General features: G+C 42.5%; 1 protein-coding gene across 1 annotated transcript in view; it reads right to left on the bottom strand.

Moving 5' to 3' along the window:
• The window catches only part of AKAP9 (A-kinase anchoring protein 9), an 894,005-nt gene that overhangs the window by 181,220 nt on the left and 693,131 nt on the right, over positions 1-19,654 (bottom strand). Inside the window, exons 32-33 of the mRNA XM_053715709.1 lie at positions 16,392-16,526; positions 15,301-15,804 (exon numbers count right to left, since the gene is read on the bottom strand). Coding sequence (XP_053571684.1) covers positions 15,301-15,804; positions 16,392-16,526 — 639 coding nt within the window. The remainder of the gene's footprint in view (positions 1-15,300; positions 15,805-16,391; positions 16,527-19,654) is intronic.

The raw sequence follows: 19,654 nt of genomic DNA, 5'->3' as shown, positions 1-19,654 counted from the left end.
CCAGAACCTTTGTAAAGATTCTTGGAGCCGTAGCTAACCCGAAGGGAAGAGCTACAAACTGGTAATGCCTGTCTAGGAAGGCAAATCTTAGGTACCGATAATGATCCTTGTGAACCGGTATGTGAAGGTAGGCATCCTTTAAGTCCACAGTGGTCATGTACTGACCCTCTTGGATCATGGGTAGGATGGTTCGAATAGTTTCCATTTTGAATGATGGAACTCTTAGGAATTTGTTTAGGATTTTTAAGTCCAGATTGGTCTGAAGGTTCCCTCTTTCTTGGGAACCATAAACAGATTTGAATAGAATCCTTGCCCGTGTTCCGTCCGCGGAACTGGGTGGATCACCCCCATTAGTAAGAGGTCTTGTACACAGCGTAGAAACGCCTCTTTCTTTATTTGGTTTGCTGATAACCTTGAAAGATGAAATCTCCCTTGTGGAGGAGAAGCTTTGAAGTCCAGAAGATATCCCTGAGATATGATCTCCAACGCCCAGGGATCCTGGACATCTCTTGCCCAAGCCTGGGCGAAGAGAGAAAGTCTGCCCCCCACTAGATCCGTTTCCGGAAAGGGGGCCCTCTCTTCATGCTGTCTTAGGGGCAGCAGCAGGTTTTCTGGCCTGCTTGCCCTTGTTCCAGGACTGGTTAGTTTTCCAGCCCTGTCTGTAACGAGCAACAGCTCCTTCCTGTTTTGGAGCGGAGGAAGTTGATGCTGCTCCTGCCTTGAGGTTACGAAAGGCACGAAAATTAGACTGTTTGGCCTTTGATTTGGCCCTGTCCTGAGGCAGAGCATGGCCCTTACCTCCCGTAATGCCAGCGATAATTTCTTTCAAGCCGGGCCCGAATAAGGTCTGCCCTTTGAAAGGAATATTAAGCAATTTAGATTTAGAAGTCACGTCATCTGACCAGGATTTAAGCCATAGCGCTCTGCGCGCTTGGATGGCAAATCCGGAGTTCTTAGCCGTAAGTTTGGTTAAATGTACGACGGCATCAGAAACAAATGCGTTAGCTAGCTTAAGTGCTTTAAGCTTGTTCATAATTTCCTCCAATGGAGCTGTGCGAATGGCCTCTTCCAGAGACTCAAACCAGAATGCCGCTGCAGCAGTGACAGGCGCAATGCATGCAAGGGGCTGTAAGATAAAACCTTGTTGACCAAACATTTTCTTAAGGTAACCTTCTAATTTTTTATCCATTGGATCTGAAAAGGCACAACTATCCTCCACCGGGATAGTGGTACGCTTAGCTAAAGTAGAAACTGCTCCCTCCACCTTAGGGACCGTCTGCCATAAGTCTCTTGTGGTGGCGTCTATAGGAAACATTTTCCTAAATATGGGAGGAGGGGAAAAAACAGAATTTATGTTTACCTGATAAACTACTTTCTCCAACGGTGTGTCCGGTCCACGGCGTCATCCTTACTTGTGGGATATTCTCTTCCCCAACAGGAAATGGCAGAGAGTCCCAGCAAAGCTGGTCACATGATCCCTCCTAGGCTCCGCCCACCCAAGTCATTCGACCGACGGACAGGAGGAAATATATATAGGAGAAATCATATGATACCGTGGTGACTGTAGTTAGAGAAAATAATTCATCAGACCTGATTAAAAAAACCAGGGCGGGCCGTGGACCGGACACACCGTTGGAGAAAGTAATTTATCAGGTAAGCATAAATTCTGTTTTCTCCAACATTGGTGTGTCCGGTCCACGGCGTCATCCTTACTTGTGGGAACCAATACCAAAGCTTTAGGACACGGATGAAGGGAGGGAGCAAATCAGGTCACCTAAACGGAAGGCACCACAGCTTGCAAAACCTTTCTCCCAAAAATAGCCTCCAAAGAAGCAAAAGTATCAAATTTGTAAAATTTGGCAAAAGTGTGCAGTGAAGACCAAGTCGCTGCCTTACATATCTGATCAACAGAAGCCTCGTTCTTGAAGGCCCATGTGGAAGCCACAGCCCTAGTGGAGTGAGCTGTGATTCGTTCAGGAGGCTGCCGTCCGGCAGTCTCATAAGCCAAACGGATAATGTTTTTAAGCCAAAAGGAAAGAGAGGTGGAAGTCGCTTTTTGACCTCTCCTTTTACCAGAATAAGCAACAAACAAGGATGATGTTTGTCTGAAATCTTTAGTAGCCTCTAAATAGAATTTTAGAGCACGGACAACGTCCAAATTGTGTAACAAACGCTCCTTCTTTGAAACTGGATTCGGACACAAAGAAGGTACAACTATCTCCTGGTTAATATTTTTGTTAGAAACAACTTTAGGAAGAAAACCAGGCTTAGTACGCAAAACCACCTTATCTGAATGGAACACCAGATAAGGAGGAGAACACTGCAGAGCAGATAACTCTGAAACTCTTCTAGCAGAAGAGATTGCAACCAAAAACAAAACTTTCCAAGATAGTAACTTAATATCTACGGAATGTAAGGGTTCAAACGGAACCCCTTGAAGAACTGAAAGAACTAGATTTAAACTCCAGGGAGGAGTCAAAGGTCTGTAAACAGGCTTGATCCTAACCAGAGCCTGAACAAATGCTTGAACATCTGGCATAGCTGCCAGTCGTTTGTGTAGTAAGACAGATAAAGCAGAGATCTGTCCCTTTAGAGAACTTGCAGATAATCCTTTCTCCAAACCTTCTTGTAGAAAGGATAGAATCTTAGGAATCTTTATCTTGTTCCATGGCAATCCTTTGGATTCACACCAACAGATATATTTTTTCCATATTTTATGGTAAATTTTTCTAGTTACAGGCTTTCTAGCCTGAATCAGAGTATCTATTACAGAATCTGAAAACCCACGCTTTGATAAAATCAAGCGTTCAATCTCCAAGCCGTCAGCTGGAGAGAAACCAGATTCGGATGTTCGAATGGACCTTGAACAAGAAGGTCCTGTCTCAAAGGTAGCTTCCATGGTGGAGCCGATGACATATTCACCAGGTCTGCATACCAAGTCCTGCGTGGTCACGCAGGAGCTATCAAGATCACCGAAGCCCTCTCCTGATTGATCCTGGCTACCAGCCTGGGAATGAGAGGAAACGGTGGGAATACATAAGCTAGGTTGAAGGTCCAAGGTGCTACTAGTGCATCTACTAGAGTCGCCTTGGGATCCCTGGATCTGGACCCGTAGCAAGGAACCTTGAAGTTCTGACGAGACGCCATCAGATCCATGTCTGGAATGCCCCATAATTGAGTTACTTGGGCAAAGATTTCCGGATGGAGTTCCCACTCCCCCGGATGGAATGTCTTCCCAATTTTCCACTCCTGGGATGTGGATCGCAGACAAGTGGCAGGAGTGATCCTCCGCCCATTGAATTATTTTGGTCACTTCTTCCATCGCCAGGGAACTCCTTGTTCCCCCCTGATGATTGATATATGCAACAGTCGTCATGTTGTCTGATTTAAACCTTATGAATTTGGCCTTTGCTAGTTGAGGCCAAGCTTTGAGAGCATTGAATATCGCTCTCAGTTCCAGAATGTTTATCGGGAATTCTTCCCGAGACCATAGACCCTGAGCTTTCAGGGGTTCCCAGACCGCACCCCAGCCCACCAGGCTGGCGTCGGTCGTGACAATGACCCACTCTGGTCTGCGGAAGCTCATTCCCTGTGACAGATTGTCCAGGGTCAGCCACCAACGGAGTGAATCTCTGGTCTTTTGATCTACTTAAATCGTCGGAGACAAGTCTGTATAATCCCCATTCCACTGTTTCAGCATGCACAGTTGTAATGGTCTTAGATGAATTCGTGCAAAAGGAACTATGTCCATTGTTGCAACCATCAATCCTATTACTTCCATGCACTGCGCTATGGAAGGACGAAGAACAGAATGAAGTACTTGACAAGAGCTTAGAATTTTTGATTTTCTGACCTCTGTCAGAAAAATCCTCATTTCTAAGGAATCTATTATTGTTCCCAAGAAGGGAACTCTTGTTGACGGGGACAGAGAACTTTTTTCTTTGTTCACCTTCCATCCATGAGATCTGAGAAAGGCTAGGACAATGTCCGTATGAGCCTTTGCTTTTGACAGAGACGACGCTTGAATCAGGATGTTGTCCAAGTAAGGTACTACTGCAATGCCCCTTGGTCTTAGAACCGCTAGAAGGGACCCTAGTACCTTTGTGAAAATCCTTGGAGCAGTGGCTAATCCGAATGGAAGTGCCACAAACTGGTAAAGCGAACCTTAGGAACTGATGATGTTCCTTGTGGATAGGAATATGTAGGTACGCATCCTTTAAATCCACGGTAGTCATAAATTGATTTTCCTGGATAGTAGGTAGGATCGTTCGAATAGTTTCCATTTTGAACGATGGTACCCTGAGAAATTTGTTTAGGATCTTGAGATCCAAAATTGGTCTGAATGTTCCCTCTTTTTTGGGAACTATGAACAGGTTGGAATAAAAACCCATCCCTTGTTCTCTTATTGGAACTGGATGAATCACTCCCATCTTTAACAGGTCTTCTACACAATGTAAGAATGCCTGTCTTTTTATTTGGTTTGAAGATAATTGAGACCTGTGGAACCTTCCCCTTGGGGGTAGTTCCTTGAATTCCAGGAGATAACCTTGAGAAACTATTTCTAGCGCCCAAGGATCCTGAACATCTCTTGCCCAAGCCTGAGCAAAGAGAGAAAGTCTGCCCCCCACCAGATCCGGTCCCGGATCGGGGGCTATCCCTTCATGCTGTTTTGGTAGCAGTGGTAGGCTTCTTGGCCTGCTTACCCTTGTTCCAGCCTTGCATTGGTTTCCAGGCTGGTTTGGGTTGTGAAGTATTACCCTCTTGCTTAGAGGATGTAGAATTAGAGGCTGGTCCGTTTCTGCGAAAGGGACGAAAATTAGGCTTATTTTTAGCCTTTTAAAGACCTATCCTGTGGGAGGGCGTGGCCCTTTCCCCCAGTGATGTCTGAAATAATCTCTTTCAAATCAGGTCCAAATAATGTTTTACCCTTGAAAGGAATGTTAAGCAATTTTGTCTTGGAAGACACATCCGCTGACCAAGACTTTAGCCAAAGCGCTCTGCGCGCCACGATAGCAAACCCTGAATTTTTCGCCGCTAATCTAGCTAATTGCAAAGCGGCATCTAAAATAAAAGAGTTAGCCAATTTAAGTGCTTGAACTCTGTCCATAACCTCCTCATACAAAGATTCTTTATTGAGCAACTTTTCTAGTTCCTCGAACCAGAAACACGCTGCCGTAGTGACAGGAACAATGCATGAAATTGGTTGTAGAAGGTAACCTTGCTGAACAAAAATCTTTTTAAGCAAACCCTCTAATTTTTTATCCATAGGATCTTTGAAAGCACAACTATCTTCGATAGGAATAGTAGTGCGTTTGTTTAGAGTAGAAACCGCCCCCTCGGCCTTGGGGACTGTCTGCCATAAGTCCTTTCTGGGGTCGACTATAGGAAATAATTTCTTAAATATAGGGGGGGGGGACAAAAGGTATGCCGGGCCTTTCCCACTCTTTATTTACTATGTCCGCCACCCGCTTGGGTATAGGAAAAGCGTCGGGGGGCACCGGAACCTCTAGGAACTTGTCCATCTTACATAACTTCTCTGGAATGACCAAATTGTCACAATCATCCAGAGTAGATAATACCTCCTTAAGCAGTGCGCGGAGATGTTCTAATTTAAATTTAAATGTCACAACATCAGGTTCAGCTTGATGAGAAATCTTTCCTGAATCTGAAATTTCTCCCTCAGACAAAACCTCCCTCATGGCCCCTTCAGATTGGTGTGAGGGTATGACAGAACAATTATCATCAGCGTCCTCTTGCTCTTCAGTGTTTAAAACAGAGCAATCGCGCTTTCTCTGATAAGTAGGCATTTTGGATAAAAGATTTGCTATAGAGTTATCCATTACAGCCGTTAATTGTTGCATGGTAATAAGTATTGGTGCACTAGATGTACTAGGGGCCTCCTGTGTGGGCATAACTGGTGTAGACACAGTAGGGGATGATGTAGTATCATGTTTACTCCCCTCATTTGAGGAATCATCTTGGGCAATATCATTATCTGTGGCATTACTTTCCTTACTTTGTTTGGACACTATGGCACAATTATCACATAAATTTAAATGGGGAGACACATTGGCTTTCATACATATAGAACATAGCTTATTTGATGGTACAGACATGTTAAACAGGCTTAAACTTGTCAACAAAGCACAAAAAACGTTTTAAAAACAGAATTTATGTTTACCTGATAAATTACTTTCTCCAACGGTGTGTCCGGTCCACGGCGTCATCCTTACTTGTGGGATATTCTCTTCCCCAACAGGAAATGGCAAAGAGCCCAGCAAAGCTGGTCACATGATCCCTCCTAGGCTCCGCCTACCCCAGTCATTCGACCGACGTTAAGGAGGAATATTTGCATAGGAGAAACCATATGGTACCGTGGTGACTGTAGTTAAAGAAAATAAATTATCAGACCTGATTAAAAAAACCAGGGCGGGCCGTGGACCGGACACACCGTTGGAGAAAGTAATTTATCAGGTAAACATAAATTCTGTTTTCTCCAACATAGGTGTGTCCGGTCCACGGCGTCATCCTTACTTGTGGGAACCAATACCAAAGCTTTAGGACACGGATGAAGGGAGGGAGCAAATCAGGTCACCTAAATGGAAGGCACCACGGTTTGCAAAACCTTTCTCCCAAAAATAGCCTCAGAAGAAGCAAAAGTATCAAACTTGTAAAATTTGGTAAAAGTGTGCAGTGAAGACCAAGTCGCTGCCCTACATATCTGATCAACAGAAGCCTCGTTCTTGAAGGCCCATGTGGAAGCCACAGCCCTAGTGGAATGAGCTGTGATTCTTTCGGGAGGCTGCCGTCCGGCAGTCTCGTAAGCCAATCTGATGATGCTTTTAATCCAAAAAGAGAGAGAGGTAGAAGTTGCTTTTTGACCTCTCCTTTTACCGGAATAAACAACAAACAAGGAAGATGTTTGTCTAAAATCCTTTGTAGCATCTAAATAGAATTTTAGAGCGCGAACAACATCCAAATTGTGCAACAAACGTTCCTTCTTTGAAACTGGTTTCGGACACAGAGAAGGTACGATAATCTCCTGGTTAATGTTTTTGTTAGAAACAACTTTTGGAAGAAAACCAGGTTTAGTACGTAAAACCACCTTATCTGCATGGAACACCAGATAAGGAGGAGAACACTGCAGAGCAGATAATTCTGAAACTCTTCTAGCAGAAGAAATTGCAACTAAAAACAAAACTTTCCAAGATAATAACTTAATATCAACGGAATGTAAGGGTTCAAACGGAACCCCCTGAAGAACTGAAAGAACTAAATTGAGACTCCAAGGAGGAGTCAAAGGTTTGTAAACAGGCTTAATTCTAACCAGAGCCTGAACAAAGGCTTGAACATCTGGCACAGCTGCCAGCTTTTTGTGAAGTAACACAGACAAGGCAGAAATCTGTCCCTTCAGGGAACTTGCAGATAATCCTTTTTCCAATCCTTCTTGAAGGAAGGATAGAATCTTAGGAATCTTAACCTTGTCCCAAGGGAATCCTTTAGATTCACACCAACAGATATATTTTTTCCAAATTTTGTGGTAAATCTTTCTAGTTACAGGCTTTCTGGCCTGAACAAGAGTATCGATAACAGAATCTGAGAACCCTCGCTTCGATAAGATCAAGCGTTCAATCTCCAAGCAGTCAGCTGGAGTGAAACCAGGTTCGGATGTTCAAACGGACCCTGAACAAGAAGGTCTCGTCTCAAAGGTAGCTTCCAAGGTGGAGCCGATGACATATTCACCAGATCTGCATACCAAGTCCTGCGTGGCCACGCAGGAGCTATCAAGATCACCGACGCCCTCTCCTGATTGATCCTGGCTACCAGCCTGGGGATGAGAGGAAACGGCGGGAACACATAAGCTAGTTTGAAGGTCCAAGGTGCTACTAGTGCATCCACTAGAGCCGCCTTGGGATCCCTGGATCTGGACCCGTAGCAAGGAACTTTGAAGTTCTGACGAGAGGCCATCAGATCCATGTCTGGAATGCCCCACAGCTGAGTGACTTGGGCAAAGATTTCCGGATGGAGTTCCCACTCCCCCGGATGCAATGTCTGACGACTCAGAAAATCCGCTTCCCAATTTTCCACTCCTGGGATGTGGATAGCGGACAGGTGGCAGGAGTGAGACTCCGCCCATAGAATGATTTTGGTCACTTCTTCCATCGCTAGGGAACTCCTTGTTCCCCCCTGATGGTTGATGTACGCAACAGTTGTCATGTTGTCTGATTGAAACCGTATGAACTTGGCCCTCGCTAGCTGAGGCCAAGCCTTGAGAGCATTGAATATCGCTCTCAGTTCCAGAATATTTATCGGTAGAAGAGATTCTTCCCGAGACCAAAGACCCTGAGCTTTCAGGGATCCCCAGACCGCGCCCCAGCCCATCAGACTGGCGTCGGTCGTGACAATGACCCACTCTGGTCTGTGGAATGTCATCCCTTGTGACAGGTTGTCCAGGGACAGCCACCAACGGAGTGAATCTCTGGTCCTCTGATTTACTTGTATCTTCGGAGACAAGTCTGTATAATCCCCATTCCACTGACTGAGCATGCACAGTTGTAATGGTCTTAGATGAATGCGCGCAAAAGGAACTATGTCCATTGCCGCTACCATCAACCCGATCACTTCCATGCACTGAGCTATGGAAGGAAGAGGAACGGAATGAAGTATCCGACAAGAGTCTAGAAGCTTTGTTTTTCTGGCCTCTGTCAGAAATATCCTCATTTCTAAGGAGTCTATTATTGTTCCCAAGAAGGGAACCCTTGTTGACGGAGATAGAGAACTCTTTTCCACGTTCACTTTCCATCCGTGAGATCTGAGAAAGGCCAGGACTATGTCCGTGTGAGCCTTTGCTTGAGGAAGGGACGACGCTTGAATCAGAATGTCGTCCAAGTAAGGTACTACAGCAATGCCCCTTGGTCTTAGCACAGCTAGAAGGGACCCTAGTACCTTTGTGAAAATCCTTGGAGCAGTGGCTAATCCGAAAGGAAGCGCCACGAACTGGTAATGCTTGTCCAGGAATGCGAACCTTAGGAACCGATGATGTTCCTTGTGGATAGGAATATGTAGATACGCATCCTTTAAATCCACCGTGGTCATGAATTGACCTTCCTGGATGGAAGGAAGAATAGTTCGAATGGTTTCCATCTTGAACGATGGAACCTTGAGAAACTTGTTTAAGATCTTGAGATCTAAGATTGGTCTGAACGTTCCCTCTTTTTTGGGAACGATGAACAGATTGGAGTAGAACCCCATCCCTTGTTCTCTTAATGGAACAGGATGAATCACTCCCATTTTTAACAGGTCTTCTACACAATGTAAGAATGCCTGTCTTTTTATGTGGTCTGAAGACAACTGAGACCTGTGGAACCTCCCCCTTGGGGGAAGCCCCTTGAATTCCAGAAGATAACCTTGGGAGACTATTTCTAGCGCCCAAGGATCCAGAACATCTCTTGCCCAAGCCTGAGCGAAGAGAGAGAGTCTGCCCCCCACCAGATCCGGTCCCGGATCGGGGGCCAACATTTCATGCTGTCTTGGTAGCAGTGGCAGGTTTCTTGGCCTGCTTTCCCTTGTTCCAGCCTTGCATTGGTCTCCAAGCTGGCTTGGCTTGAGAAGTATTACCCTCTTGCTTAGAGGACGTAGCACTTTGGGCTGGTCCGTTTCTACGAAAGGGGCGAAAATTAGGTTTATTTTTTGCCTTGAAAGGCCGATCCTGAGGAAGGGCGTGGCCCTTACCCCCAGTGATATCAGAGATAATCTCTTTCAAGTCAGGGCCAAACAGCGTTTTCCCCTTGAAAGGAACGTTAAGTAGCTTGTTCTTGGAAGACGCATCAGCCGACCAAGATTTCAACCAAAGCGCTCTGCGCGCCACAATAGCAAACCCAGAATTCTTAGCCGCTAACCTAGCCAATTGCAAAGTGGCGTCTAGGGTAAAAGAATTAGCCAATTTGAGAGCATTGATTCTGTCCATAATCTCCTCATAAGGAGGAGAATCACTATCAACCGCCTTTATCAGCTCATCGAACCAGAAACATGCGGCTGTAGCGACAGGGACAACGCATGAAATTGGTTGTAGAAGGTAACCCTGCTGAACAAACATCTTTTTAAGCAAACCTTCTAATTTTTTATCCATAGGATCTTTGAAAGCACAACTATCCTCTATGGGTATAGTGGTGCGTTTGTTTAAAGTGGAAACCGCTCCCTCGACCTTGGGGACTGTCTGCCATAAGTCCTTTCTGGGGTCGACCATAGGAAACAATTTTTTAAATATGGGGGGAGGGACGAAAGGAATACCGGGCCTTTCCCATTCTTTATTAACAATGTCCGCCACCCGCTTGGGTATAGGAAAAGCTTCTGGGAGCCCCGGCACCTCTAGGAACTTGTCCATTTTACATAGTTTCTCTGGGATGACCAACTTGTCACAATCATCCAGAGTGGATAATACCTCCTTAAGCAGAATGCGGAGATGTTCCAACTTAAATTTAAATGTAATCACATCAGGTTCAGCTTGTTGAGAAATGTTCCCTGAATCAGTAATTTCTCCCTCAGACAAAACCTCCCTGGCCCCATCAGACTGGGTTAGGGGCCCTTCAGAAACATTATTATCAGCGTCGTCATGCTCTTCAGTATTTAAAACAGAGCAGTCGCGCTTACGCTGATAAGTGTTCATTTTGGCTAAAATGTTTTTGACAGAATTATCCATTACAGCCGTTAATTGTTGCATAGTAAGGAGTATTGGCGCGCTAGATGTACTAGGGGCCTCCTGAGTGGGCAAGACTCGTGTAGACGAAGGAGGGAATGATGCAGTACCATGCTTACTCCCCTCACTTGAGGAATCATCTTGGGCATCATTGTCATTGTCACATAAATCACATTTATTTAAATGAATAGGAATTCTGGCTTCCCCACATTCAGAACACAGTCTATCTGGTAGTTCAGACATGTTAAACAGGCATAAACTTGATAACAAAGTACAAAAAACGTTTTAAAATAAAACCGTTACTGTCACTTTAAATTTTAAACTGAACACACTTTATTACTGCAATTGCGAAAAAACATGAAGGAATTGTTCAAAATTCACCAAATTTTCACCACAGTGTCTTAAAGCCTTAAAAGTATTGCACACCAAATTTGGAAGCTTTAACCCTTAAAATAACGGAACCGGAGCCGTTCTGAACTTTAACCCCTTTACAGTCCCTGGTATCTGCTTTGCTGAGACCCAACCAAGCCCAAAGGGGAATACGATACCAAATGACGCCTTCAGAAAGTCTTTTCTAAGTATCAGAGCTCCTCTCACATGCGACTGCATGCCATGCCTCTCAAAAACAAGTGCGCAACACCGGCGCGAAAATGATTCCTCAAGGCTAAATATGTGTTAATAATGAATCGATTTAGCCCAGAAAAAGTCTACAGTCTTAATAAGCCCTTGTGAAGCCCTTATTTATGATCGTAATACACATGGCTTACCGGATCCCATAGGGAAAATGACAGCTTCCAGCATTACATCGTCTTGTTAGAATGTGTCATACCTCAAGCAGCAAGAGACTGCTCACTGTTCCCCCAACTGAAGTTAATTGCTCTCAACAGTCCTGTGTGGAACAGCCATGGATTTTAGTGACGGTTGCTAAAATCATTTTCCTCATACAAACAGAAATCTTCATCTCTTTTCTGTTTCTGAGTAAATAGTACATACCAGCACTATTTCAAAATAACAAACTCTTGATTGAATAATAAAAACTACAGTTAAACACTAAAAAACTCTAAGCCATCTCCGTGGAGATGTTGCCTGTACAACGGCAAAGAGAATGACTGGGGTAGGCGGAGCCTAGGAGGGATCATGTGACCAGCTTTGCTGGGCTCTTTGCCATTTCCTGTTGGGGAAGAGAATATCCCACAAGTAAGGATGACGCCGTGGACCGGACACACCTATGTTGGAGAAATAAAACCGTTACTGTCACTTTAAATTTCAAACTGAAAACACTTTATTACTGAATATGTGAAAAAGTATGAAGGAATTGTTCGAAATTCACCAAAATTTCACCACAGTGTCTTAAAGCATTAAAAGTATTGCACACCAAATTTCAGAGCTTTAACCCTTAAAATAACAGAACCGGAGCCGTTTTTACATTTAACCCCTATACAGTCCCAGCTATATGCTTTGCTGAGACCCAACCAAGCCCAGAGGGGAATACGATACCAAATGATGCCTTCTATAAGCTTTTTCAGTGATTCTTAGCTCCTCACACATGCATCTGCATGCCTTGCTCTCCAAAAACAACTGCGCATTAGTGGCGCGAAAATGAGGCTCTGTCTATAACTAGAAAAGGCCCCCATCTGAAAAAGGTGTCCAACACAGTGCCTGTCGTTTTTCTAAACAATCCCCAAGATTATAATAACCATTATTAGTTAGAATCTGCATAATATGCCTAGTAAAGCAATCGTTTTAGCCCAGAAAAATGTCTACCAGTTTTTGAAGCCCTTTTTGAAGCCCTTTATTCTTTTATGTTTAACTAAGAAAATGGCTTACCGGTCCCCATGAGGGGAAATGACAGCCTTCCAGCATTACATGGTCTTGTTAGAAATATGGCTAGTCATACCTTGAGCAGAAAGGTCTGCTAACTGTTTCCCCCAACTGAAGTTACTTCATCTCAACAGTCCTGTGTGGAAACAGCAATCGATTTTAGTAACTGTCTGCTAAAATCATCTTCCTCTTACAAACAGAAATCTTCATCCTTTTCTGTTTCAGAGTAAATAGTACATACCAGCACTATTTTAAAATAACAAACACTTGATAGAAGAATAAAAACTACATTTAAACACCAAAAAAACTCTTAACCATCTCCGTGGAGATGTTGCCTGTGCAACGGCAAAGAGAATGACTGGGGTGGGCGGAGCCTAGGAGGGATCATGTGACCAGCTTTGCTGGGACTCTTTGCCATTTCCTGTTGGGGAAGAGAATATCCCACAAGTAAGGATGACGCCGTGGACCGGACACACCAATGTTGGAGAAAGGCACACCGGGTCTATCCCACTCCTTGCTAATAATCTCTGTTTGCCTTTTAGGTATAGGAAACACGTCAGTACACACCGGTACCGCATAGTATCTATCCAACCTACATAATTTTTCTGGAATTGCAACCGTGTTACAATCATTCAGAGCCGCTAATACCTCCCCTAGCAATATGCGGAGGTTCTCAAGCTTAAATTTAAAATTAGAAATCTCTGAATCCAGTCTCCCTGGATCAGATCCGTCACCCACAGAATGAAGCTCTCCGTCTTCATGTTCTGCAAATTGTGACGCAGTATCGGACATGGCTCTCACATCATCAGCGCGCTCTGTCCTTAACCCAGAGCTATCACGCTTGCCTCTTAATTCTGGCAATTTAGATAATACTTCTGTCATAACAGTAGCCATGTCTTGCAAAGTGATTTGTAAGGGCCTCCCTGATGTACTTGGCGCCACAAAATCACGCACCTCCTGAGCGGGAGGCGAAGGTACTGACACGTGAGGAGAGTTAGTCGGCATAACTTCCCCCTTGTTGTCTGGTGATAATTTCTTTACATGTAAAGACTGACTTTTATTTAAAGTTACATCAATGCATTTAGTACACAACTTTCTATGGGGCTCCACATTGGCCTTCATACATAGTGAACAAACAGATTCATCTGTGTCAGACATGTTTAAACAGACTAGCAATGAGACTAGCAAGCTTGGAAAATACTTTTCAAATAAATTTACAAGCAATATAAAAAACGCTACTGTGCCTTTAAGAAGCACAAAAAGCTGTCACAGTTGAAATAACAATGAACCAAATTAGTTATAGCAACCAAATTTTCACAGTAAATGTATTAAGTTAGCAAAGGATTGCACCCACCAGCAAATGGATGATTAACCCCTTAATACCCAAAAACGGATAACAATTTAATAATTAACGTTTTTATCACAGTCAAACACACTGTCACAGGTCTGCTGTGACTGATTACCTCCCTCAAAATGAATTTTGAAGACCCCTGAGCTCTCTAGAGACGTCCTGGATCATAGAGGATGAAGTAGGAAGATTGTGACTGAATTTTTACTGCGCAAAAAAGCGCTAAAATAGGCCCCTCCCACTCATATTACAACAGTGGGGAAGCTCAGTTAACTGTTTCTATGCAGAAACAAAAGTTAGCCATGTGGTAAAAATCATGCCCCAATAAGTTTTATCACCAAGTACCTCACAAAAAACGATTAACATGCCAGTAAACGTTTTGAACATACATTTTAAAAGTTATGAAGTGTTATTAATAAGCCTGCTACCAGTCGCTTTTACTGCAGTTAAGGCTCATACATTACTTCAGTATTAACAGTATTTTCTGAGTCAAATTCCATTCCCTAGAAAAATACTTCAGTGTACACACACTCATCAGCCTAATACCAGTCGCTACCACTGCATTTAAGGCTGAACTTACATTACATTGGTATCAGCAGTAATTTCTCAGTCAATTCCAATGCTTAGAAAAATAATATACTGCACATACCTCGTTTGCAGGGGGGCCCTGCATGCTATTCCCCTTTTCTGAAGTTACCTCACTCCTCAGAATGTGCGAGAACAGCCAGTGGATCTTAGTTACATCTGCTAAGATCATAGAAAACGCAGGCAGATTCTTCTTCTAATGCTGCCTGAGAAACAAACAGCACACTCCGGTGCCATTTAAAATAACAAACTTTTGATTGAAGAAATAAACTAAGTTTAAAAACACCACAGACCTCTCACAACAACCTATCTTTAGTTAGGTTGCAAGAGAATGACTGGATATGACATGTGAGTGGAGGAGCTATGTAGCAGCTCTGCTTGGGTGATCCTCTTGCAACTTCCTGTTGGGGAAGAGATATAATCCCATAAGTAATGGATGACCCGTGGACTGACTACACTTAACAAGAGAAAAATATATTTTGCTCTTCTCATCGAAAGTGCATTTTCGCGTGACCTGTTGCTATAGACGTTTAGTTAAAATGTTTTTTTTTCTGCACTTGGATTTTGATGGGCTATGAAGCACAAATGTTTGGGAAAGGGCTGCCAGTAGCTACCAGTCCTGTCCGAAATAACTGAGCCAGCCCCTAGATGAAGCAATGCTTTTTATCTGTTTACTGTTTCTTATTGATTAAAAATGATAGAATAAGTCATTTTAAATTGACACAAGTATTATGATCTCCCCATAATCAAACCATATTATCAATGAACTCATTAAGGTAACAGAAATAAAGATGTTATAATTTAGGTGTCTAACCGATTCTCCCTTTGTTACAAAACAAACAATCCTTACAGCTGCAGTCCTGAGAGAGTCAATCACTGCTTTTAAAGCGTCACATTCCTCGGTTAAAGCCCGAACTGCGACATACTGCTCTCTCCTCAAGGAGTCTGCTTCAGAAATGTGCCTTGCTTCCATATCTAGTATTTCTGCAGCATGGAGGTCCTGCATCTGACCAATCTTTTCTGTGAACTGTTCCATTATTTGCGTAACTTCATCTGAGGTGCTGCTCCCATCAGCAGCCACAAACTCGTTCTGGACTCCAATGTCTTTGAGATGGACAGGTGGTGTTTGATTACTATTATTAACACTCAAGGTCCTGTCAGTCTGAGATGAGGAGGTTTTCCTATCAAAATCGGTCTGCTCCTGGCTATCCACACTGTCTGCGACACCAATTGCTAAATTCTCTTTGATTCCTTGCTCCTCCATATAATGTGCTAGTTTCTCTTCAGCTTGTGTGAGACACTGCTTCACATGTTGTAACTCTTCTTGTAAGTGGGCCACGTTTGTTTCCTTTAGCTGAAAAATAGTATTTTTTACTTATACAGAAAAAATATGGCGGACTTCACCTGCAAACGAAACACTTCTTTTCACATAAATGTACATTAATACATACTTAAAGGGACATTGTACACTAGATTTTTCTTTGCATAAATGTTTTGTAGATGATTCATTTATATAGCCCATCTGGTAGTTTCAGACTCCTAACCAAGCCCCACAGTATCAGATGTATACACGCGTTTACAGACTCCTGCAGGCTCCTGTTTATGTATCATTCTTTTCATATGCAGGGAAGGTGGGGAGTATCTGCTATTTTTGTTTACCCAGCCCCTTTCACTGTGTGTTCCAGCTAACCTCATCAACAGTGCTAAACTGGGAGATTCAGTACTAAATATTGTATGCCTGCTAAAATGTAATGGTTAGAGAAAATAACCTTTTACTACAGCATTGTTCTAGTTTATGTCCCTTTAAATCTGCTTATTTTTGCTGTTATGCCCAAATATGTCTTACAGGAAATTAAGACACTAAAAACAAACACCAATAGATATAATTATTTTATCAGACTTTCTGTCCATTATGGATAAGAATATCTGTTTGTTCCATACCATCAATTCCTCTTTAAGCTTTTCCGAAACTTCTCTGAAGTGACACAACTCTTCTTTGGTAGTTACTGCCTCTGCTTTAATTCTTTGAAGCTCTTGTTCTAGATCCTCAACACTCTGAGACGGTCTGAAAAGTTCCTGAAAAAAACAAACAAAAAATACTAATAAAAAAGACAAAATGTATGCTTACCTGATAAATTTATTTCATTCTTGACACGATGAGTCCACGGGATCATCAATTACTGTTGGGAATATCACTCCTGGACAGCAAGAGGAGGCAAAGAGTATCACAGCAAAGCTGTTAAGTATCACTTCCCTTCCCACAAACCCCAGTCATTCGACCGAAGGAAAGGAGAGAAAGGAAATAACACAAGGTGCAGAGGTTTATATAAAAAATATTGTCTGAAAAAAAGGGTGGGTCGTGGACTCACCGTGTCAAGAAATAAATAAATTTATCATCAGGTAAGAATAAATTTTGTTTTCTTTCTAATGACACAGTGAGTCCACGGGATCATCAACTACTGTTGGGAATCAATACCCAAGCTAGAGGAAACAGATGATAAAGGAGGGACAAGACAGATAACCTAAACAGAAGGCACCACTGCTTGCAGAACTTTTCTCCCAAAAGAAGCCACAGCCAAGGCAAAAGTATAAAATTTAAAGAATTTAGAAAAAGTGTGCAAAGAAGACCAAGTTGCAGCCTTACAGATCTGTTCTACAGAGGCCTCATTCTTGAAGGCCCAAGAAGAAGACACCGCCCTAGTGGAGTGAGCTGTAATTCTCTCAGGGGGCTGCTGTCCAGCCGTCTCATAAGCCAAACGAATAATACTTCTCAACCAGAGAGAAAGAGAAGTGGCAGTAGCTTTCTGACCCTTACGTTTCCCAGAAAAACAAACAAACAATGCGGAAGACTGACTAAAGTCCTTCGTAGCCTGCAGATAAAATTTAAGATCCCGCACAACATCTAAGTTGTGCAACAAACATTCTTTATGAGAAGGATTAGGACAGAGAGAAGGAATAACAATCTCCTGATTAATATTTCTGTCCAAACAACCTTTGAAAAAAAAAAAAAAAAACTTGGTACGGAGAACTGCCTTATCTGCATGAAATATGATATATATATATATATATATATATATATATATATACTGTATATATATGATAATCACACTGCAAAGTGGAGAGTTAAGAAACCCTCAGAGCAGAGTAAATAGCAATTTTTCCAAGATAAAAGCTTAATATCTATGGAATGCATAGGCTCAAACGGAGCCCGTTGTAAGACTTAAAGAACCAAATTAAGGCTCCAAGGTAGAGCAACTGATTTAAACACAGGCCTGATTCTGACCAGAGCCTGACAAAAGGATTGGACATCCAGCATATCCGCCAGATGCTTGTGCAACAGAATAGATAAAGCAGAAATCTGACCTTCAAGAGTACTGACAGATAACCCCTTCTTAAGGCCTTCCTGGAGAAAAGACAAAATCCTTGGAATCCTAACCTTACTCCAAGAATATTCCTTAGAATCACACCAATAAAGATATTTATGCCATATCTTATCGGAAATCTTTCTAGTGACAGACTTACGAGCCTGAATCATATAGTCTCAATGACCGACTCACGCTTAGCTAAAATCAAGCAGTCAGCTTCAGAGAAACAAGGCCCATGATCCTAATTACTTCACTTACTCCTTGCACTAGAGGCAAAGAGAATGACTGGGGTTTGTGGGAAGGGAAGTGATACTTAACAGCTTTGCTGTGGTGCTCTTTGCCTCCTCCTGCTGGCCAGGAGTGATATTCCCAACAGTAATTGATGATCCTGTGGACTTACGGTGTCATTAGAAAGAAATATAATTTCACACAGCTTTTTTTGTGTTTCTGTTTAATAAGTAACCCTGCTAAATACCCAAAGTAATGTAAAGTTTTTGGACACTACTAAAACACAAACTTATACAGCTGTACGTTGGAGACATTGCAGGTTCTGTTCCAGACCACCGCAATAAAGCGAATATAGCAATAAAATGAGTCATACAATTTTTTTTTTTGGCCTATAAAAGTTATATTTACACTATGCTGTAGTCTATTAAGTGTGCAATAACATTATGTCTAAACGAAACAATTAGATGTGTATATATAGGTTTGTATATGTGTATATTCATGTCTATGTATGAGTTTATATAGTATGTTGGGAAAAATGGCATTGATAGACTTGCTCAACACAGAGTTGCCACAACTCTTCTATTTGTAAAAAACAAAAATGTATGCTTACCTGATAAATTTCTTTCTTTCTAGATATGGTGAGTCCATGGCGTCCTTAATTACTGTTGGGAATATCACTCCTGGCCAGGAGTATCCCTCCCCTTCCCACAATCCCCAGTCATTCGACCAAAGGAAAATGAATAAAAGGAGAAACACAAGGTGTAAAGGTGCCTGAGGTTTAGTAAAAAAAACTGTCTTTAAAATACAGGGTGGGGTTGTGGACTCACTCAATTTATCAGGTAAGCATACATTTTGTTTTCTTTCCTAAGATATAGTGAGTCTACGGCGTCCTCAATTACTGTTGGGAACCAATACCCAAGCTAAAGGACACAGAGGACTAGGGAGGGACAAGACAGATTACCTTAACTAGAAGGCACCACTGCTTGAAGAACCTTTCCCCCAAAAGAAGCCTCGGCCGAGGCAAAAGTATTAAATTTATCAAATTTTGAAAAAGTATGCAAAGAAGACCAAGTTGCAGCCTTGGAAATCTGCTCCACAGAAGCTTCATTTTTGAAAGCCCAAGAAGAAGAAACAGCCCTAGTGCAGTGATTTGCAACCTTTTTTTTGCCGTGGCACACTTTTTTACTTTAAAAAATCCTGTGGCACACCACCATCCCAAAATTTTACAAGTCACACATTGTAGCCTAATACAGGATATATATACAGTATATACTGTATATATGTGTATATATATATATATATATATATATACACATATACACACACACACACACACACTGTACTGTGCTGTCATGCCATGCCTCCTACAAACTATACATGACATATTGACATTCATTCACAAACAATCATAATGATTTTCTGTGAATGAATGTCAATGTCATGGTTGTAAATGATGCCTGATGAGCCTGTCACATACCTCCCAATATTTCAAAATTTGAAAGAGGGACACCCGCACTGTTGTCAGTCTGCCGCAGCACACCTGAGGATCTCTCACGGCACACTGGTTGAAAAACACTGCCCTAGTGGAATGAGCTGTGATTCTCTCAGGAG

The sequence above is a fragment of the Bombina bombina genome, chromosome 5, assembly GCF_027579735.1.
Source record: "Bombina bombina isolate aBomBom1 chromosome 5, aBomBom1.pri, whole genome shotgun sequence".
Classification (NCBI taxonomy): domain Eukaryota; kingdom Metazoa; phylum Chordata; class Amphibia; order Anura; family Bombinatoridae; genus Bombina; species Bombina bombina.
The sequence above is the reverse complement of the archived record's forward strand: the minus strand, read 5'-3'. Positions and strand labels throughout refer to the sequence as shown.